General features: G+C 51.6%; 2 protein-coding genes across 2 annotated transcripts in view; one reads left to right on the forward strand and one right to left on the reverse strand.

The window, feature by feature from the left end:
* Positions 1-2,992, reverse strand: part of POPDC2 (popeye domain cAMP effector 2) — a 66,099-nt gene extending 63,107 nt beyond the window's left edge. The window contains exon 1 of the mRNA XM_083171494.1: positions 2,973-2,992. The gene's annotated coding sequence lies outside the window, so the exon portion shown is untranslated. The remainder of the gene's footprint in view (positions 1-2,972) is intronic.
* A 2,787-nt stretch (positions 2,993-5,779) lies between these two features.
* Positions 5,780-23,694, forward strand: part of CFAP91 (cilia and flagella associated protein 91) — a 78,557-nt gene continuing 60,642 nt past the window's right edge. Inside the window, exons 1-3 of the mRNA XM_083171491.1 lie at positions 5,780-5,934; positions 13,580-13,656; positions 19,343-19,500. Coding sequence (XP_083027617.1) covers positions 5,799-5,934; positions 13,580-13,656; positions 19,343-19,500 — 371 coding nt within the window. The 5' untranslated portion in view covers positions 5,780-5,798. The remainder of the gene's footprint in view (positions 5,935-13,579; positions 13,657-19,342; positions 19,501-23,694) is intronic.

The raw sequence follows: 23,694 nt of genomic DNA on the forward strand, positions 1-23,694 counted from the left end.
TTCACCTGGGGGGCGGCGGCCTTTTAAGCTCTTTTGCATGGCCGCCGCCTCCCAGGGCTTCTGCCTCTTCATCTGCGTTCTTCACCTGGGGGGCGGCGGCCTTTTAAGCTCTTTTGCATTGGCCGCGCCTCCCAGGACTTCAGGAGCTCTTCACTCCTCCTCCGCCGTCGGACTGACTGCCCCGACCCTGTCTCGAGCTGGCTAATATAGCCAGCTCTAGGGGGCGGGGCAATGACGCGGCGAGCCGTGATTGGCTGGCCGCGGCCATTTTGAAATTTGAATTTTTTTTTTTTTTTTTTTTAAACATCTCCGGGACCCGTCCCGATGCCGCCGCGCTGCCGCCGAGAGGAGAGGTGAGGTGGGGGTGGCGATGGGTGCTCCTGCTGGTGGGGGAGGGAGGTCAGGGGTGGCGGCGGTGCGGGGTGCGGCGGTTCTGCGGTGCGGGGTGCGGCGGGTCTGCGGCGTCCGCAGTCGCTCAGTCCTGCTCATCTGCCCGCAGCCACACATGCGGGAGATGAGCAGGAGCTTCTGAGCGACTGCTCTGAATTGTACAGCCCGTCCGTTCTGAATCTTGGACAGATTCAGAACGGCGGGTGCGCGCATGTAAATCGCTGTGTGGGCTATATACACAGCGATTTACATGCATCTTCAGGCATTTTCTGAGCGATTTGTTAGAATCGCTCAGAAAATGCCTGAATATCGTGCTGTATGTGGGGGCCATTAGCCTCTTGTTATTTGGGGGGGGGAAGTGTATGTATCTGCCACTACCTGTAGTCTCTGTTACTAAACAGCCTATAAAGAGGCCCTTTGATCCCTGAACCAAAAACTATAAACAAACTGACCAGATTCTAATCTAAGCGTTTGGTCACTTCTACCCGGACCATTTGTCTCCACATATACAGTTACAATATTTAAGTAATACGCATTTGGGAAGACTGCCATAATTAACTTCATAGTCACAAATCCCTTATTCATGATACCATCGCAGTTTACTAAGAACATTACCTGGAGGCAGTGACGTAACCACGGGCAACGCTGATCCTCCCTCCCAGTTTCTCCTGTGCCCAGAAAACTATCTTCTTGCCTTCATATGCATATGTAACAGTATGGGATACAGTATACAAAGCTTTGGGAACATATTACCGTCATTTACATAACATGAGGGAATATTTCCCTCCAGTAGCACACATACTCAGCCTAATGGAATAACCTGTTTGGATTATTCAGTATAACATATTATTATTGTCTGACATACAGCCCTGTGATGTCCCCTGTATGCAGCAGTCTGGGGAACACAGCTCAGATATGATTACAGTCAGTGATAATATCCGGTTATCGCCGGCATTTTGCAATTCTCTTTGCTGAAGCGCAGAAAGAGGCGGGAGAACAACATATGACGGAAAGGGGCGTGGCCTGGTTCCGTCACAATAAGCACACAGGAGCATCCTACAGTACAGCATTAGCTCAGTGCACAGCTGGATACACAAGCTGTGAGATGCATTGCAGCACTGTATATAAGCACACAGGAGCATATTACAGTACAGCATGAGCTCAGTGCACAGCTGGATACACAAGCTGTGAGATGCATTGCAGCACTGTATATAAGCACACAGAAGCAGCCTACAGTACAGCATTAGCTCAGTGCACAGCTGGATACACAAGCTGTGAGATGCATTGCAGCACTGTATATAAGCACACAGGAGCATATTACAGGTAAGCATGAGCTCAGTGCACAGCTGGATACACAAGCTGTGAGATGCATTGCAGCACTGTATATAAGCACACAGGAGCAGCCTACAGTACAGCATTAGCTCAGTGCACAGCTGGATACACAAGCTGTGAGATGCATTGCAGCACTGTATATAAGCACACAGGAGCAGACTACAGTACAGCATTAGCTCAGTGCACAGCTGGATACACAAGCTGTCAGATGTATTGCAGGACTGTATTTAAGCACACAGGAGCAGCCTACAGTACAGCATGAGCTCAGTGCGCTGCTGGATACACAAGCTGTGAGATGCATTGCAGCACTGTATATAAGCATACAGGAGCAGCCTACAGTACAGCATTAGCTCAGTGCGCTGCTGGATACACAAGCTGTGAGATGCATTGCAGCACTGTATATAAGCACACAGGAGCAGCCTACAGTACAGCATTAGCTCAGTGCGCTGCTGGATACACAAGCTGTGAGATGCATTGCAGCACTGTATATAAGCACACAGGAGCAGCCTACAGTACAGCATTAGCTCAGTGCACAGCTGGATACACAAGCTGTGAGATGCATTGCAGCACTGAATATAAGCACACAGGAGCATATTACAGTACAGCATTAGCTCAGTGCACAGCTGGATACACAAGCTGTGAGATGCATTGCAGCACTGTATATAAGCACACAGGAGCATCCTACAGTACAGCATGAGCTCAGTGCGCTGCTGGATACACAAGCTGTGAGATGCATTGCAGCACTGTATATAAGCACACAGGAACATATTACAGTACAGCATGAGCTCAGTGTACTGCTGGATACACAAGCTGTGAGATGCATTGCAGCACTGTATATAAGCATACAGGAACATATTACAGTACAGCATGAGCTCAGTGCACAGCTGGATACACAAGCTGTGAGATGCATTGCAGCACTGTATATAAGCATACAGGAACATATTACAGTACAGCATGAGCTCAGTGTACTGCTGGATACACAAGCTGTGAGATGCATTGCAGCACTGTATATAAGCACACAGGAGCAGCCTACAGTACAGCATGAGCTCAGTGCGCTGCTGGATACACAAGCTGTGAAATGCATTGCAGCACTGTATATAAGCACACAGGAGCAGCCTACAGTACAGCATGAGCTCAGTGCGCTGCTGGATACACAAGCTGTGAGATGCATTGCAGCACTGTATATAAGCACACATTCCACTGAGGCAGTCCACGGTTTCAGAGCTACAGTGGTCAGGACATGGACTAACCAGGTATCCCGAGCTTTCTTCGTCTCCGGACATGCACAGCACGGCCTGAGCGGCTTCTTCTCGTGGTTTTGTGACCTCACAGATGAGGATTTGCAACTGGCAGCTGCCAAACCAGACATAGTGGCACCGTACCCTTTTACTGCACACAGGACACGGGTTACCTGCAGAAAACACGCACCCTTAGTACAGAAATGCACAACATTACTATGGTTCCAGCATCACCATGGGAAGGTTCAGGGGACCTACGGGTCATGTAGCGACACGCATCCGTAATGGCGTACCGCATGGACACATGTATAACAAAACCGTTGTACCGCTAAGGGATGTCGTCAACACATATATACTTCATTGTTCCAATTTACATGTGAATGTATGACACACTTTTATATTACAAGGGGACATGTGTCTAAGATACAGTCTGCTCCAAGCATGGACAAGGCATGATACACGTGTGCGGTGGGGGATAGTGTATGGGAGGCACTCAGTATATAACGCAGGATGCAGGACACATACATGTAGATGGGGACATGCCAGGGGTGTAACAAGCTCCTGCAGGACATATTAGATGGGGGGCGCAGGTAGTAACAACATGAGGCATAGAACCAGGTATTCAGGGGGACAATAAGTAGAGGACACGTGGAGGGGACCATCAGGTACACGCACACGCACTGAATGATACATGGAGAGACACGTCTGTGTGTGGAACAGGGGTAATCACCCCAGCATAGCGTGTCCGTGTGTCTTCCCACTGACAGGGCTACAGGAACATGCATGTAACAAATACCCACACACAAGTGATAATACCCCAAACACACTATGCTACAGACATGTGATAACACCTTGTGACATGACACACACACACACACACTATACATGTGATCACACCTTGTGACATGACACACACATCACACCTTACACATGGCACACATGCTAGACATGTGATGGCATCCTTTACATTACATAATAAACCCATGTGACAACCCCCTTCATATGACATGCTACAGACATGGGGTAACCTCTCTACAGGTGACACAGTATACAACATGCAATGACCTCCAAACAGGTGACATTACACACATCACAAGCTACAGACATGTGATAACCCCTCTACAGGTAACATAGCACAAATCACATGCTACAGACATGTGATAACCCCTCTACAGGTAACATAGCACAAATCACATGCTACAGACATGTGATGACCCCACCCCTCCTTACAGTTGACAGCACACATTGCATGCTACACACATGTGAGGACACCCCCTACAGGTGACAGCACACATAACATGCTACAGACATGTGAGGCCACCCCCTACAGGTGACAGCACACATAACATGCTACAGACATGTGAGGCCACCCCCTACAGGTGACAGCACACATAACATGTTACAGACATGCGAGGGCACCCCCTACAGGTGACAGCACACATCACATCACATGGTACAGACATGTGAGGACACCCCCTACAGGTGACAGCACACATACCATGCTACAGACATGTGAGGACACCCCCTATGACAGCACACATTGCATGCTACACACATGTGAGGACACCCCCTACAGGTGACAGCACACATAACATGCTACAGACATGTGAGGCCACCCCCTACAGGTGACAGCACACATTTATTTATTTATTAACAGTTTCTTATATAGCGCACATAACATGGTACAGACATGTGAGGGCACCCCATACAGGTGACAGCACACATAACATGCTACAGAGATGTGAAGGCACCCCCTACAGGTGACAGCACACACCACATGCTTCAGACATGTGAGGACACCCCCTACAGGTGACAGCACACATCACATTCTACAGCCATGTGAGGGCACCCCCTACAGGTGACAGCACACATCACATGGTACAGACATGTGAGGACACCCCCTACAGGTGACAGCACACACAACATGCTACAGACACATGTGAGGACACCCCCTACAGCTGACAGCACATATAACATGCTACAGACATGGGAGGACACCCCCTACAGGTGACAGCACACACCACATGCTACAGACAGATGTGAGGACACCCACTACAGGTGACAGGCTGACAGCACACACATCACATGCCACAGACATGTGAGGCCACCCCCTACAGGTGACAGCACACATCACATGGTACAGACATGTGAGGACACCCCCTACAGGTGACAGCACACACCACATGCTACAGACACATGTGAGGACACCCCCTACAGGTGACAGCACACACATCACATGCCACAGACATGTGAGGGCACCCCCTACAGGTGACAGCACACACATCACATGCCACAGACATGTGAGGGCACCCCCTACAGGTGACAGCACACATCAATTGCCACAGACATGTGAGGACACCCCCTACAGGTGACAGCACACATCACATGGTACAGACATGTGAGGGCACCCCCTACAGGTGACAGCACACATCACATGGTACAGACATGTGAGGACACCCCCTACAGGTGACAGCACACATCACATGGTACAGACATGTGAGGACACCCCCTACAGGTGACAGCACACACATCACATGCCACAGACATGTGAGGGCACCCCCTACAGGTGACAGCACACATCACATGGTACAGACATGTGAGGGCACCCCCTACAGGTGACAGCACACATCACATGGTACAGACATGTGAGGGCACCCCCTACAGGTGACAGCACACACATCACATGCCCCCTGTGGGGCAGCAGCATCTCTCTATTGCGCCGGCAGCATCTCACCTCTCAGCAGCAGCAGTAGTAGCAGATGGGTGGACAGTGCGCAGGCGCAGAACGGGGGATGCCGGGAAATGTAGTTTCTTCGGTAACTTCCGTCACGTGATCCTATGTCCATGGTAACCAGTATGCCGCGGCCGGTCTCCATAGTGACTGCTCCCTCTTCCAGCATGAGCCGGACCCTGACCCAGCGAGCGGGCCCCGGGGGCCACTACCGAGCCGGCCGCAGCTTCGACTTTCTCTACGGTACCCGCATCATCCCCCTGTGCCCTAGTGCCCACCTCCAGCCCGGAGCCTGTCCCACCGTGTGCCCCCTCCTGTGCCCACCCTCATCCCGGATCCTGTCCCACTGTATGCCCCCTCCTGTGCCCACCCTCATCCCGGAGCCTGTCCCGCCGTGTGCCCCCCTCCTGTGCCCACCTCCATCCCGGAGCCTGTCCCGCCGTGTGCCCCCTCCTGTGCCCACCCTCATCCCGGAGCCTGTCCCGCCGTATGCCCCCTCCTGTGCCCACCCTCATCCCGGAGCCTGTCCCGCCGTGTGCCCCCTCCTGTGCCAACCCTCATCCCGGAGCCTGTCCTGCCGTGTGCTCCCTCCTGTGCCCACATCCAGCCCAGAGCCTGTCCCGCCGTGTGCCCCCTCCTGTGCCCACCTCTAACCCGGAGCCTGTCCCGCCGTATGCCCCCTCCTGTGCCCACCCTCATCCCGGAGCCTGTCCCGTGTGCCCACATCCGTCCCGGAGCCTGTCCCACCATGTTCCCCCTCCTGTGCCCACCTCCAGCCCGGAGCCTGTCCTGACGTTTGCCCCCTCCTGTGCCCACCTCCAGCCCAGAGCCTGTCAAACCGTGTGCCCCCTCCAGTGCCCACCTCCATCCTGGAGCCTGTCCAACCGTGTTCCCCCTCCTGTGCCCACCTCCATCACGGAGCCTGTCCTGCCATTTGCCCCTCCTGTGCCCACCTCCATCCCGGAGCCTGTCCCGTGTGCCCACATCCGTCCCGGAGCCTGTCCCACCATGTTCCCCCTCCTGTGCCCACCTCCAGCCCAGAGCCTGTCAAACCGTGTGCCCCCTCCTGTGCCCACCCCTATCCCGGAGCCTGTCCCGTGTGCCCACATCCGTCCCGGAGCCGGTCCCACCATGTTCCCCCTCCAGTGCCCACCTCCATCCTGGAGCCTGTCCAACCGTGTTCCCCCTCCTGTGCCCACCTCCAGCACGAAGCCTATCCTGCCATTTGCCTCTCCTGTGCCCACCTCCATCCCGGAGCCTGTCCCGTGTGCCCACATCCGTCCCGGAGCCTGTCCCACCATGTTCCCCCTCCTGTGCCCACCTTCAGCCCGGAGCCTGTCCTGACGTTTGCCCCCTCCTGTGCCCACCCTCATCCCTGAGCCTGTCAAACCGTGTGCCCCCTCCAGTGCCCACCTCCATCCTGGAGCCTGTCCAACCGTGTTCCCCCTCCTGTGCTTACCTCCAGCACGGAGCCTGTCCTGCCATTTGCCCCTCCTGTGCCCACCTCCATCCCGGAGCCTGTCCCACCGTGTTCCCCCTCCTGTGCCCACCTCGAGCCCGGAGCCTGTCCCGCTGTTTGCCCCCTCCTGTGCCCACCTCTAGCCCAGAGCCTGTCCCACCGTGTGTCCCCTCTTGTGCCCACCTCCAGCCCAGAGCCTGTCCTGACGTTTGCCCCCTCCTGTGCCCACCTCCATCCTGGAGCCTGTCCCACCGTGTTCCCCCTCTTGTGCCCACCTCCAGCCCGGAGCCTGTTCCGCCGTTTGCCCTCTCCTGTGCCCACATCCAGCCCAGAGCCTGTTCCACCATGTGCCCCTTTCTGTGCCCACCTCCAGCCCGGAGCCTGTCCCACAGGGTGCCCCCTTCTGTGCCCACCTCCATCCCGGAGCCTGTCCCGCTGTGTGCCCCCTCCTCTGCCCACCTCCAGCTCGGAGCCTGTCCCACCCTGTGCCCCCCTCCTGTGCCCACCTCCAGCCCGGAGCCTGTCCCGCCGTGTGCCCCCTCCTGTGCCCACCTCCGCCCTGGAGCCTGTCCCGCCGTGTGCCCCCTCCTGTGCCCACTTCCATCCCGGAGCCTGTCCCGCCGTATGCCCCCTCCTGTGCCCACCTCCGCCCTGGAGCCTGTCCCGCCGTGTGCCCCCTCCTGTGCCCACTTTCATCCCGGAGCCTGTCCCGCCGTGTGCCCCCTCCTGTGCTTACCTCAAGCCCGGAGCCTGTCCCACCTTGTGCCTCCTTATCCTGTGCCCACCCTCATCCCGGAGCCTGTCCCGCCGTGTGCCCCCTCCTGTGCCCACCTCCAGTCCAGAGCCTGTCTTGCCGTGTGCCCCCTTCTGTGCCCACCTCCTCATGGAGCCTGTTCCACTGTGTGCCTCCTCCTGTGCCCAGCTCCATCCCGGAGTCTCTCCCTCCGTGTTTCCCCTCCTGTGCCCACCTCCGTCCGGAGCCTGTCCCACCATGTGCCCCCTCCTGTGCCCACCTCCATCCCAGATCTTGTCCCACTGTGTGCCCCCTCCTGTGCCCACCTCCTCATGGAGCCTGTTCCACTGTGTGCCTCCTCCTGTGCCCACCTCCATCCCGGAGCCTCTCCCTCCGTGTTTCCCCTCCTGTGCCCACCTCCGTCTGGAGCCTGTCCCACCATGTGCCCACTTCCATCACAGATCTTGTCCCACTGTGTGCCCCCTCCTGTGCCCACATCCAACCTGGACCCTGCCCCCCCCCAGTCACCCTCTATTTCTGTGCCACCCCAGTCACCCAATATCTCCGTCACCCACTATCTCCCTGTCACCCTCTATCTCCCTGTCACCCCTACCTTCCCTGTCGCCCTCTATCTCCCTGCCACCCCAGTCACCCACTATCTCCCTGTCACCCTCTATCTCCCTGCCACCCTAGTCACCCACTATCTCCCTGTCACCCTCTATCTCCCTGTCACCCTCTATCTCCCTGTCACCCCTACCTTCCCTGTCGCCCTCTATCTCCCTGCCACCCCAGTCACCCACTATCTCCCTGTCACCCTCTATCTCCCTGTCACCCTCTATCTCCCTGTCACCCCTACCTTCCCTGTTGCCCTCTATCTCCCTGCCACCCTAGTCACCCACTATCTCCCTGTCACCCTCTATCTCCCTGTCACCCTCTATCTCCCTGTCACCCCTACCTTCCCTGTTGCCCTCTATCTCCCTATTACCCACTATCTCCCTGTCACCCCTACCTCCCCAGTAACCCAGTCACCCCTGCCTCCACAGTCACACGCTATCTCCCTATTGCCCCTGTCTCCCCTGTCACCCACTATCTCCCTTTCCCCCTGCCCCCCCCCCCAGTCACCCAGTATCTCACTGTCACACCTGCCCCCCAGTCACCCACTATCTCCCTGTCACCCCTGCCTCCCCAGTCACACGCTATCTCCCTGTCACCCCTGCCTCCCCAGTCACCCACTTTCTCCCTGTCACACCTGCCCCCATAGTCACCCACTATCTCCCTTTGCCCCCTGCCTCCCCAGTCGCCCACTATCTCCCTGTCACACCTGCCCCCCCCAGTCACCCACTATCTCCCTGTCATGCCTGCCCCCCAGTCACCCACTATCTCCCTGTCCCCCCTGCCTCCCCAGTCACCCACTATCTCCCTGTCATGCCTGCCCCCCAGTCACCCACTATCTTTCTGCCTCCCCAGTCACCCACTATCTCCCTGTCCCCCCTGTCTCCCCAATCACCCACTATCTCACTGTCACCCTTGCCTCCCCAGTCACCTACTATCTCCCTGTCCCCCCCTGCCTCCATAGTCTCCCTCTATCTCCCTGTCACCCCTGCCTCCCCAGTCACCCGCTATCTCCCTGTTGCACCTGCCTCCCCAGTCACCAACTATCTCCATATCACCCCTACCTCACCTGTCACCCGTCACCCTCTATCTCCCTTTCACCCCTGCCCCCCCAGTCACCCACTTTCTCCCTTTTACCCTTGCCCCCCCAGTCACCCACTATCTCCCTGTCCCCCCAATCACCTACTATCTCCCTTTCACCCCAGTCACCCACTATCTCCCTGTCATGCCTGCCCCCCCAGTCACCCACTATCTCCCAGTCCCCCCTGCCCCCCAGTCACTCACTATCTCCCTGTTCTCCCTGCCCCCAGTCACCCACTTTCTCCCTGCCCCCCTTGCCTCCCCAATCACCCACTATCTCAATGTCCCCCCTGCCTCCCCAATCACCCACTATCTCCCTGTCCCCCCTGCCTCCCCATTCACCCACTATCTACCTGTCCCCCCTGCCTTCACAGTCACCACTATCTCCCTGTCCCCCTTGCCTTCACAGTCACCCGCTATCTCCCTGTCACCCCTGCCTCCACAGTCACCCGCTATCTCCCTGTTACACCTGCCTCCCCAGTCACCAACTATCTCCATATCACCCCTACCTCACCTGTCACCCTCTATCTCCCTGTCACGTCTGCCCCCCCAGTCACCCACTATCTCCCTGTCATGCCTGCCCCCAGAGTCACCCACTATCTCCCGGCCATGCCTGCCCTCCCACCCAGTCACCCACTATCTCCCTTTTCTCGCTGCCACCCCAGTCACCCACTTTCTCCCTGTCCCCCCTGCCTCCCCAATCACCCACAATCTCCCTGTCCCCCCTGCCTCCCCAATCACCCACTATCTCCCTGTCCCCCAGTCACCCACTATCTCTCTGTCCTGCCTGCCCCCCCCAGTCACCCACTATCTCCCTGTCATGCCTGCCCCCCCCCCAGTCACCCACTATCTTCCTGTCATGCCTGCCCCCCCCAGTCACCCACTATCTCCCTTTCCCCCCTGCCCCCCAGTCACCCACTTTCTCCCTGTCCCCCCTGCCTCCCCAATCACCCACTATCTCTCTGTCCCCTCTGCCTCCCCATTCACCCACTATCTCCCTGCCTCCACAGTCACCCACTATCTCCCTGTCCCCCTGCCTCCACAGTCACCCACTATCTCCCTGTCACCCCTGCCTCCACAGTCACCCGCTGACTCCCTGTTACATCTGCCTCCACTGTCACCTGCTATCTCCATGTCACCCCTACCTCACCTGTCACCCTCTATCTCCCTGTCACGTCTGCCCCCGCAGTCACCCACTATCACCCAGTCACCCCTGCCTCCCCAGTCACCCACTATCTCCCTGTCACCCCTGCCTCCCCAGTCACCTGCTATCTCCCTGTCACCTGCTATCTCCCTGTCCCCCTAGTCACCCACTATCTCCCTGTCCCCCCCTGCCCCCCAGTCACCCCTGCCTCCCCAGTCACCCACTATATTTCTGTCACCCCTGCCCCCCCAGTCACCCACTATCTCCCTGTCCCCCCTGCCTCCCCAGTCACCCACTATCTCCCTGTCCCCCCTGCCTCCCCAGTCACCCACTATCTCTCTGTGCCCCCTGCCTCCCCAGTCACCTACTATATCCATGTTGACTGGGGGTTGCTATTGTGTGACCATGTCTCTTTTTGTGAGACCACACTCCTTTCTGTCTTGTGTCTTCGGTGCCCTGTTCCTTTTAAAATTGTATCCCAATTGCTCACCAAAAAATGAAGCTCAGGTCAGTCCTCTGCACTCCAGCACTGTCCCTCTGTGGCCCCTCCTGTGCCCTGGACCCTTCCACTCTGTGCCCCTGACCCTACTGTGCCCCCTCCTGTGCCTTGGCCCCTGTCCCTTTGCAACCCCTCCTCTGCCCAGCCCCTGTCCCTCTGTGTGCCTCGTCCCCTTTCCCTCTGTGCCCCTCCTGTGCCCCTGACCGCTGTCCCTCTGCACCCATTCCTGTGCCCAGCCCCTGTCCCTCTGTGTGCCTCGTCCCCTGTCCCTCTGTGTGCCCTGTCCCTCTGTGTGCCCCACCATATGCCCCTGACCCCTGTCCCTCTGCACCCCCTCCTGTGCCCAGCCCCTGTCCCTCTGTGTGCCTCGTCCCCTGTCCCTCTGCGCCCCCTCCTGTGCCCAGCCCCTGTCCCTCTGTGTGCCTCGTCCCCTGTCCCTCTGTGCCCCCAGTCAGTCCATCAGATTTATGCAGCTACCGGCAGATTAACTATTATAATATTGAAATAAATAATAGCAAATGATCTGGGAAATGAATGATTAACGTGAGAGCTGTATATGAATGATTAACGTGAGAGCTGTATATGAATGATTAACGTGAGAGCTGTATATGAATGATTAACGTGAGAGCTGTATATGAACGATTAACGTGAGAGCTGTATATGAACGATTAACATGAGAGCTGTTTATGAATGATTAACGTGAGAGCTGTATATGAACGATTAACATGAAAGCTGTATATGAACGATTAACGTGAAAGCTGTATATGAATGAGAGCTGTATATGAATGATTAACGTGAGAGCTGTATATGAATGATTAACGTGAGAGCTGTATATGAACGATTAACATGAGAGCTGTTTATGAATGATTAACGTGAGAGCTGTATATGAATGATTAACGTGAGAGCTGTATATGAATGATTAACGTGAGAGCTTTATAGGAATGATTAACGTGAGAGCTGTATAGGAATGATTAACGTGAGAGCTGTATATGAATGATTAAAGTGAGAGCTGTATATGAATGATTAACGTGAGAGCTGTATATGAACGATTAACATGAGAGCTGTATATGAATGATTAACGTGAGAGCTGTATATGAATGAGAGCTGTATATGAATGTTTAACCTGAGAGCTGTATATGAATGATTAACGTGAGAGCTGTATATGAACGATTAACATGAGAGCTGTATATGAATGATTAACGTGAAAGCTGTATATGAATGAGAGCTGTATATGAATGATTAACGTGAGAGCTGTATATGAATGATTAACGTGAGAGCTTTATATGAATGATTAACGTGAGAGCTGTATATGAATGATTAACCTGAAAGCTGTGTACGAATGATTAACATGAGAGCTGTACATATGAATGCTTAACGTGAGAGCTGTATATGAATGATTAACGTGAGAGCCGTATATGAATGGATAACGTGAGAGCTGTATATGAATGATTAACATGAGAGCTGTATATGAATGAGAGCTGTATATGAATGATTAACGTGAGAGCTGTATATGAATGATTAACGTGAGAGCTGTATATGAATGATTAACCTGAGAGCTGTATATGAATGATTAACGTGAGAGCCGTATATGAATGATTAACGTGAGAGCTGTATATGAATGATTAACGTGAGAGCTGTATATGAATGAGAGCTGTATATGAATGATTAACCTGAGAGCTGTATATGAATGATTAACCTGAGAGCTGTATATGAATGATTAACGTGAGAGCTTTATAGGAATGATTAACATGAGAGCCGTATATGAATGATTAACGTGAGAGCTGTATATGAATGATTAACGTGAGAGCTGTATATGAACGATTAACATGAGAGCTGTATATGAATGATTAACCTGAGAGCCGTATATGAATGATTAACGTGAGAGCTGTATATGAATGATTAACGTGAGAGCTGTATATGAATGAGAGCTGTATATGAATGATTAACCTGAGAGCTGTATATGAATGATTAACCTGAGAGCTGTATATGAATGATTAACGTGAGAGCTGTATATGAATGATTAACCTGAGAGCTGTGTATGAATGATTAACGTGAGAGCTGTATATATGAATGCTTAACGGGAGAGCTGTATATGAATGATTAACGGGAGAGCTGTATATGAATGATTAACGTGAGAGCTGTATATGAATGATTAACCTGAGAGCTGTATATGAATGATTAACCTGAGAGCCGTATATGAATGATTAACGTGAGAGCTGTATATGAATGATTAACGGGAGAGCTGTATATGTATGATTAACCTGAGAGCTGTATATGAACGATTAACGTGAGAGCTGTACATGAATGATTAACGTGAGAGCTGTATATGAATGGTGATTATCAATATGTCTTCCCTTGTAGATCCGTTATACACGTTATCTAGTGAGAAGGATCATGCTCAGGCCACATTCCGGGCCCACATGTCGTATGACAGGGTGGTGAGTATCTGTATGTGTAGTGCATGTATAACTGTGTTCCCCACGTGCCCCTCAAACTGTGCGGGGATCATGGGTGCAGTCACACTGCAAAAGCTCAGCGCTGCATGATGTCCCTCTGTATGGGGTACAAGCCAGGTGCATAGAGCAGTGTGGTCCATTCCTGTGGAGTCCTGCTGTATAGTATTACTGTATGGGGTACAGACCAGGAGCAGACAGTAGGTGCATAGAGCAGTGTGGTCCCTTCCTGTGGAGTCCTGCTGTATAGTATTACTGTATGGGTTACAGACCAGGAGCAGACAGTAGGTGCATAGAGCAGTGGTCCCTTCCTGTGGAGTCCTGCTGTATAGTATTACTGTATGGGGTACAGACCAGGAGCAGACAGTAGGTGCATAGAGCGGTGGTCCCTTCCTGTGGTGTCCCGCTCTATAGTATTACTGTATGGGGTACAGGCCAGGAGCAGACAGTAGGTGCATAGAGCCGTGGTCCCTTCCTATGGTGTTCCGCTCTATAGTATTACTGTATGGGGTACAGGCCAGGAGCAGACAGTAGGTGCATAGAGCCGTGGTCCCTTCCTATGGTGTTCCGCTCTATAGTATTACTGTATGGGGTACAGACCAGGAGCAGACAGTAGGTGCATAGAGCAGTGTGGTCCCTTCCTGTGGAGTCCTGCTGTATAGTATTACTGTATGGGGTACAGACCAGGAGCAGACAGTAGGTGCATAGAGCAGTGTGGTCCCTTCCTGTGGAGTCCTGCTGTATAGTATTACTGTATGGGTTACAGACCAGGAGCAGACAGTAGGTGCATAGAGCAGTGTGGTCCCTTCCTGTGGAGTCCTGCTGTATAGTATTACTGTATGGGGTACAGACCAGGAGCAGACAGTAGGTGCATAGAGCGGTGGTCCCTTCCTGTGGTGTCCCGCTCTATAGTATTACTGTATGGGGTACAGGCCAGGAGCAGACAGTAGGTGCATAGAGCCGTGGTCCCTTCCTATGGTGTTCCGCTCTATAGTATTACTGTATGGGGTACAGGCCAGGAGCAGACAGTAGGTGCATAGAGCCGTGGTCCCTTCCTATGGTGTTCCGCTCTATAGTATTACTGTATGGGGTACAGACCAGGAGCAGACAGTAGGTGCATAGAGCAGTGTGGTCCCTTCCTGTGGAGTCCTGCTGTATAGTATTACTGTATGGGGTACAGACCAGGAGCAGACAGTAGGTGCATAGAGCAGTGGTCCCTTCCTGTGGAGTCCTGCTGTATAGTATTACTGTATGGGGTACAGACCAGGAGCAGACAGTAGGTGCATAGAGCAGTGTGGTCCCTTCCTGTGGAGTCCTGCTGTATAGTATTACTGTATGGGGTACAGACCAGGAGCAGACAGTAGGTGCATAGAGCAGTGTGGTCCCTTCCTGTGGAGTCCTGCTGTATAGTATTACTGTATGGGGTACAGACCAGGAGCAGACAGTAGGTGCATAGAGCAGTGTGGTCCCTTCCTGTGGAGTCCTGCTGTATAGTATTACTGTATGGGGTACAGGCCAGGAGCAGACAGTAGGTGCATAGAGCAGTGTGGTCCCTTCCTGTGGTGTCCCGCTCTATAGTATTACTGTATGGGGTACAGGCCAGGAGCAGACAGTAGGTGCATAGAGCCGTGGTCCCTTCCTATGGTGTTCCGCTCTATAGTATTACTGTATGGGGTACAGGCCAGGAGCAGACAGTAGGTGCATAGAGCAGTGTGGTCCCTTCCTGTGGAGTCCTGCTGTATAGTATTACTGTATGGGTTACAGACCAGGAGCAGACAGTAGGTGCATAGAGCAGCGTGGTCCCTTCCTGTGGAGTCCTGCTGTATAGTATTACTGTATGGGGTACAGACCAGGAGCAGACAGTAGGTGCATAGAGCAGCGTGGTCCCTTCCTGTGGAGTCCTGCTGTATAGTATTACTGTATGGGGTACAGGCCAGGAGCAGACAGTAGGTGCGTAGAGCCGTGGTCCCTTCCTGTGGAGTCCCGCTGTATAGTATTACTGTATGGGGTACAGACCAGGAGCAGACAGTAGGTGCATAGAGCGGTGGTCCCTTCCTGTGGTGTCCTGCTGTATAGTATTACTGTATGGGGTACAGACCAGGAGCAGACAGTAGGTGCATAGAGCAGTGTGGTCCCTTCCTGTGAAGTCCTTCTGTATAGTATTACTGTATGGGGTACAGGCCAGATGCAGACAGTAGGTGCATAGAGCGGTGGTCCCTTCCTATGGAGTCCTGCTGTATAGTATTACTGTATGGGGTACAGACCAGGAGCAGACAGTAGGTGCATAGAGCGGTGGTCCCTTCCTGTGGAGTCCTGCTGTATAGTATTACTGTATGGGGTACAGACCAGGAGCAGACAGTAGGTGCATAGAGCCGTGGTCCCTTCCTATGGTGTTCCGCTCTATAGTATTACTGTATGGGGTACAGGCCAGATGCAGACAGTAGGTGCATAGAGCAGTGTGGTCCCTTCCTGTGGAGTCCTGCTGTATAGTATTACTGTATGGGGTACAGACCAGGAGCAGACAGTAGGTGCATAGAGCAGTGTGGTCCCTTCCTATGGAGTCCTGCTGTATGGTATTACTGTATGGGGTACAAGCCAGGTGCATAGAGCAGTGTGGTCCCTTCCTATAGTGTCCCGCTGTATAGTATTACTGTATGGGGTACAGACCAGGAGCAGACAGTAGGTGCGTAGAGCAGTGGTCCCTTCCTGTGGAGTCCTGCTGTATAGTATTACTGTATGGGGTACAGACCAGGAGCAGACAGTAGGTGCATAGAGCAGTGGTCCCTTCCTGTGAAGTCCTGCTGTATAGTATTACTGTATGGGGTACAGACCAGGAGCAGACAGTAGGTGCGTAGAGCAGTGGTCCCTTCCTGTGGAGTCCTGCTGTATAGTATTACTGTATGGGGTACAGGCCAGGAGCAGACAGTGGGTGCATAGAGCCGTTGTCCCTTCCTGTGGAGTCCTGCTGTATAGTATTACTGTATGGGGTACAGACCAGGAGCAGACAGTAGGTGCATAGAGCCGTGGTCCCTTCCTGTGGAGTCCTGCTGTATAGTATTACTGTATGGGGTACAGACCAGGAGCAGACAGTAGGTGCATAGAGCGGTGGTCCCTTCCTGTGGTGTCCTGCTGTATAGTATTACTGTATGGGGTACAGACCAGGAGCAGACAGTAGGTGCATAGAGCTGTGGTCCCTTCCTGTGGAGTCCTGCTGTATAGTATTACTGTATGGGGTACAGACCAGGAGCAGACAGTAGTTGCATAGAGCCGTGGTCCCTTCCTGTGGAGCCCTGCTGTATAGTATTACTGTATGGGGTACAGACCAGGAGCAGACAGTAGGTGCATAGAGCCGTGGTCCCTTCCTGAGGAGTCCCGCTGTATAGTATTACTGTATGGGGTACAGGCCAGATGCAGACAGTAGGTGCATAGAGCAGCGTGGTCCCTTCCTATGGAGTCCTGCTGTATAGTATTACTGTATGGTGTACAGGCCAGGAGCAGACAGTAGGTGCGTAGAGCCGTGGTCCCTTCCTGTGGAGTCCCGCTGTATAGTATTACTGTATGGGGTACAGACCAGGAGCAGACAGTAGGTGCATAGAGCGGTGGTCCCTTCCTGTGGAGTCCTGCTGTATAGTATTACTGTATGGGGTACAGACCAGGAGCAGACAGTAGTTGCATAGAGCAGTGTGGTCCCTTCCTGTGGAGTCCTGCTGTATAGTATTACTGTATGGGGTACAGACCAGGAGCAGACAGTAGGTGCATAGAGCGGTGGTCCCTTCCTGTGGTATCCCGCTGTATAGTATTACTGTATGGGGTACAGACCAGGAGCAGACAGTAGGTGCATAGAGCAGTGTGGTCCCTTCCTGTGGTGTCCTGCTGTATAGTATTACTGTATGGGGTACAGACCAGGAGCAGACAGTAGGTGCATAGAGCGGTGGTCCCTTCCTGTGGAGTCCTGCTGTATAGTATTACTGTATGGGGTACAGACCAGGAGCAGACAGTAGTTGCATAGAGCCGTGGTCCCTTCCTGTGGAGCCCTGCTGTATAGTATTACTGTATGGGGTACAGGCCAGGAGCAGACAGTAGGTGCATAGAGCCGTGGTCCCTTCCTGAGGAGACCCGCTGTATAGTATTACTGTATGGGGTACAGGCCAGATGCAGACAGTAGGTGCATAGAGCAGCGTGGTCCCTTCCTATGGAGTCCTGCTGTATAGTATTACTGTATGGTGTACAGGCCAGGAGCATACAGTAGGTGCGTAGAGCCGTGGTCCCTTCCTGTGGAGTCCCGCTGTATAGTATTACTGTATGGGGTACAGACCAGGAGCAGACAGTAGGTGCATAGAGCGGTGGTCCCTTCCTGTGGAGTCCTGCTGTATAGTATTACTGTATGGGGTACAGACCAGGAGCAGACAGTAGGTGCATAGAGCGGTGGTCCCTTCCTGTGGTATCCCGCTGTATAGTATTACTGTATGGGGTACAGACCAGGAGCAGACAGTAGGTGCATAGAGCAGTGTGGTCCCTTCCTGTAGTGTCCTGCTGTATAGTATTACTGTATGGGGTACAGACCAGGAGCAGACAGTAGGTGCATAGAGCGGTGGTCCCTTCCTGTGGTGTCCCGCTGTATAGTATTACTGTATGGGGTACAGACCAGGGGCAGACAGTAGGCTACCCCGCTGGCTACCCCGATCCCCAGTGCAGCGCCTGCCACCACATTGCTTGGCACATACTACTCTGAACCCTGGTGTGGCAGCGGCTCCCCCAAAAATATGTAATGGGCATTATGGTGTGTGGTATAATATGTAATGGGCATTACGGTGTGTGGCATAATGTGTAATAGGCATTATGGCATGTGGTGTAATATGAACTAGGCATTACATTGTGTGGTATAATATGTAATGGGCATTACAGTGTGTGGTACAATGTGCAGTAGGCATTATGGTGTGTGGTATAATATGTAATGGGCATTACGGTGTGTGGCATAATGTGTAATAGGCATTATGGCATGTGGCGTAATATGAACTAGGCATTACATTGTGTGGTGTAATATGTAATGGGCATTACAGTGTGTGGTATAATGTGCAGTAGGCATTATGGTGTGTGGTATAATATGTAATGGGCAATATGGTGTGTGGCATAATGTGTTTTGGGCATTACGGTGTGTGGTATAATGTGTAGTAGGCATTATGGTGTGTGGTATAATATGTATTGGGCATTACGGCGTGTGCTATAATATGGGGCCCATTACATAAACGTAATACAATAATTCTGAAATCTTAAGCTAAATCTTTGTCAAAATGTATGAAATCTTTGGTTCAGGACTGGCGGAGAGTTCAAGGGAAATCTTTAGACACATCTTTCTAGTGTGCGGGCACCGTATGACCTGATGTGGGCTGTGTGTCACACGCGTGACGCGTCTGACGCTAATTCATGGGCAAAAGGCTGCCCATGGAAATGGCGCCATTATGCAAGTACCCTGAAGCAGCTCTTTTAAGTAATCTAACCCAATGGGCAGATTAATCTCTGTATCAGACCCTGTTTGCCGTACAGTGATGTGCGGGGATCCACTTTTGCCCTGGTAGTGAGCCTTGCGCTGCGGGAGGTATAGAGGCAGCAATCTAGCACAGGGGAATGTATATAACAGTGTTTTCTCTGTGTCCCTCCTGTCTCCTCACAGCAAAAAGTACCCGAATACCCCGCAATGTTCAGCGAATTGGTCCACCAGCCACGTTTTACTCTGCGTCTGCAACTTAAAGATCCCGTCCCCCAGTTCATTGACCGTCAGTGGAGAGGAAGAGGGGAGCAGAGACTGAGCACTCTCAAGCAGATGGCTGCGTAAGTGACATTCCCACTGTGACCACCAGAGGGCAGTGCAGGCAATCTGACAGGCAGCCAGTGTGTGTGTGTGTTATGTTCTGCTCTGACCCCGCTGACCACACTGCCCTGCAGCATAAAGAGGAGTGAGTCTAAAACCTAACTTTCTATATCAAACCTATATATCTCATTTCAGTACAATAAGCAGCAAGGTTACACATCCCATGACAAATATAGTTATATAACATTATGTAAGAGAGAACTGAGCACACATCCTCCCACCTCATGGTTATACACCTGTCTCTCCTTGCTGGGAGCTGCTCTCTAGTCTCTCTGCCTGAAGCTGCTGCCATTTGTCCTATGCGGCAGTTGTGCTCAGTTACTTATACATGCTTGTCCTGGCCCCAGCTATAGCATATTATATAGAGACGGGGTGTCTATAAATGTCTCAATCTCCCATTCCCTTCATCAACGAGGATATCAAGGATCCGGACGATAGCTCAACATTGACAAAATGTTGACACAAGCAAAAAGATCAACATGGCAATAGTCGACACCATGAGTTTTTCATGATTTTCTTTCTTCATTTTCACACTTCCGTGTACTCCAATTGGGAATGGTAATGTGTCCACGTGACCCAAAGCGTGGCGGGCGAACGCTACACTAATTGGAGGTCCAGGTGTCGACATTGTCAACAACAAAAATGAAAAACGTATGTTGACCTTTCCGTGTGTCAACCTTGTCTATGTCAACTCTTTGGTGTCTTTGACGTAGACACTGTCTATTGTATGATCCCCCCTGAATCCTCTCTAGTTTTCCCAATCGCCTCTTACAACATGGCGACATCTGTACCCGGTAACGAGCAGGTTCTGGTCTGATCACTCCCCCGGCGCGGTCGCACAGGGGAGCCATGTTCAGCTACTGCGCAGGTGCAGAGCGGGTGCGGTGAATTGATTATTCGCCCGCATGTAGCAGTGGTGGGCGTGGGTGGCACCCATGGGAACACCCAGCAATTCATGGGCGTTCCCATGGAAATTCATGGGTGCCGGAGGCGGGCAGCTGATGTCACCGGATATCCGTTGCCCACCCTCTTCCCGTACTGGGGCGCCACAGATCTAAGATGCCAGAGAGTGTCTCAGGTCTGCGATGGTCTGTGACTATCGAATGATTTCTGCCCCGCGCGCAGTCTGCGATTGGATGTTTATGCAGAACATCCATGCGTGCATGCAGGGAGATTTGCGGTGCATGTGGCGGGCGCATCCATTCGTATGTGGGCGGTGTTTAGATGTCCCGCAAAGCTTGGAATCGCAGCGTTGCTGGTCAATCAGAATGAGGCCCATGGTGCGCATATTGTGGCTGCTCACAGGTATAGAGCCACGAAATATGCGCTCCTGCCACGGGAGGAGACAGTTATCTGAAGAGGTGCAGTTATCTTGGTGATGCGCTGATATCGGCCCAGCACAGTATATTGGCATTGGAGCCAGTGGTATTGATGCCAGTCATTGTGCTATATATATGGTGTGTCTGTAATAGTACATCAGCTATATATATATATATATATATATATATATATATATATATATATATATATATATATACAGAGTCTCTTAGAAAAAACAGCACTCAATTTAAATGGAAGAACTTAGTTTGGTGCAGGGTCCAGAAGGTATCATAAAAAGCACTTACCCAGCCTAGGTGAATAGGACAGGAAAAGACCAGCACTCAAGGTTTTTAGAAGGAAAAAATTGTATTAGAAAAAAAGCATGTTAATACATGTACAAGGTGGCTGACCCAACAGCCGTTTCGACTGGACTCCAACCAGTCTTCAACAGGGGTCCAGTGCAGCTATGACAGTAATGTTTAAATAGGCAAATAAACCAATCAGTAATACAATGAAACGCGCCAAACACTGTCATAGCTGCACTGGACCCCTGTTGAAGACTGGTTCAACTGGTTGGAGTCCAGTCGAAACGGCTGTTGGGTCAGCCACCTTGTACATGTATTAACATGCTTTTTTTCTAATACAATTTTTTCCTTCTAAAAACCTTGAGTGCTGGTCTTTTCCTGTCCTATTCACCTAGGCTGGGTAAGTGCTTTTTATGATACCTTCTGGACCCTGCACCAAACTAAGTTCTTCCATTTAAATTGAGTGCTGTTTTTTCTAAGAGACTCTGTATTCTATACCTGTATGGAAACACTGCACCGTTATTTTGTTGCAATTCTGTTAAAGCTTGCTGATGAATTGCATTATATTCCCTTTCTTCATTCAACCCTATTTTTTCTCATTCATTCACGTATTTTTCTATCACCACTAGTGCTCAGCCATTTGAGCACTACACTTTCCTTTGTACAGACTGTGTTACTGACTATTCTACACAGCCACCCATTCCAGGATAAATGTCTGCACCAGCGGGAACAGACTTGACTTCCACTTTACAATTCTCAGATACAGACAAGGAAAGAATACTGTTTGAGGATACTGACACATTGTTATTTAACAAAGACAGCCCAGAGGAGGCTTATCAAGATCTTCTGAAGCTCAGCAAGAGAGAAATAGAATTACACCTACATGGGCTCACACTCTCCCAATACCATAAGGAACAGATCATCCCCAGAGGATTCAGGATTCACAATCAACCCACCCTGGGGCGACACAATAATGATTTTTGCATTAAATGGTGTAATATCCTGAATAAATGTTCACAGGACCTTATGCTACTAGTGATTGAACAAACGAGCGCTGATCTCAGACTGATTAAAGGAGAGATAGCAGAACTTAAAACTTCTGAGCCCTACCAAGCTCTACAAGAACCCGACTGCGAATTACTAAAGAAACTGGACAAAGAGTTGGAAAAATATAAAGAAAATCTTCTTAAGTTCAAAAAGAACAAATATAAACTTGTGAAATTGGACTATAAGGACAATAAAGTCTATACTTGGTTTACTAGAAGTGATAGTCGCCATTACCGACCCCAATTCCGGAGGGGTGGCCCCAAACGGCCTAACGTTCACTTCACTGACATTGAGAGTCAATCACAAACCTCTGCCAGCGACTCGGATGCCCCATCCACATCCGTACAGGATACGCATTATCTAGCCAGATCTGAAAGATCACGAAGACCTCCAAAAAACCTGCAGCACCCACCCGCAGGGGTGGGAGAAAGAGACAAGCGAAAAGGAAACAAGAACAATTAGGATCAGTGATATATAACCTCTCGAAGCACATACTCACGGAACCTGAAATCTCTTTACTCAATAAGGGTTTATCCTTCGTTCCTACTCTTGCCCAAAATAGATTTGACTGGCAGGTCGACATGTTCAAATTGGGTCGACAACTAAGACTCAAGGACCATTTTCTAAAAAACCCCAGCCCACCCAGTCTTCAGATGACAGGCATTAGTACCAGCACTCTGAAAAAACCGAGTACCTTTGACCCACCCTCTCTGAACCCATCGGTCAACACGTTTCTCAGGCTCCTAAAGAGAGATACCACTACCTTCATTAACCAGCAAAAGATCTCATATCATAATATCACTAAAGAGGAGAGATTGGCTATTAAATCCTTGCAAGATGATAAAGATCTCCTGATCCGGGCAGCGGACAAAGGTGGAGGGATTGTCCTGCTGGATTTTTCCTACTACGCCAAGGAAGCCCTAAACCAATTATCTGACCCGCAATGCTATCTGCAGCTCGATCGTGACCCCACATGGGGCTTTAAGAAGGAGATTGACGAAACCATCAAAATCGGACTATCTAACAGATATATAAACCAAGAAACGGCTGACTTTTTGACACAGGATCATCCCAAGATCCCTATTCTATACACCCTGCCCAAGGTGCATAAATCACTGGTGGATCCTCCTGGACGCCCGATCATCTCTGCGAGAGGGGGACTCTGCCAGCCACTTTCACAATATGTGGACTTTTTCCTACAACCCGTGGTCCAAAACACCTCCAGTTTCATCGCAGATACCACAGACTTTCTCCGCAAGCTTCAGCAAATGAAACGCCTACCAGACAATGTACTTATGGTCACCCTAGACGTGGCCAGTCTGTACACCAACATCCCTCACGTCACAGGGATAGCAGCAACCAGAGAATTACTTAAAAAAAGCCAAGATTACTTTGGCCCACCTATCGACTACCTTACACTCTTGATGGAGATAATTCTGCACAAGAACTATTTTCTTTTCTTGAACCGCTTCTATCTTCAGC

The sequence above is a fragment of the Crinia signifera genome, chromosome 2, assembly GCF_055691185.1.
Source record: "Crinia signifera chromosome 2, ASM5569118v1, whole genome shotgun sequence".
NCBI lineage: Eukaryota > Metazoa > Chordata > Amphibia > Anura > Myobatrachidae > Crinia > Crinia signifera.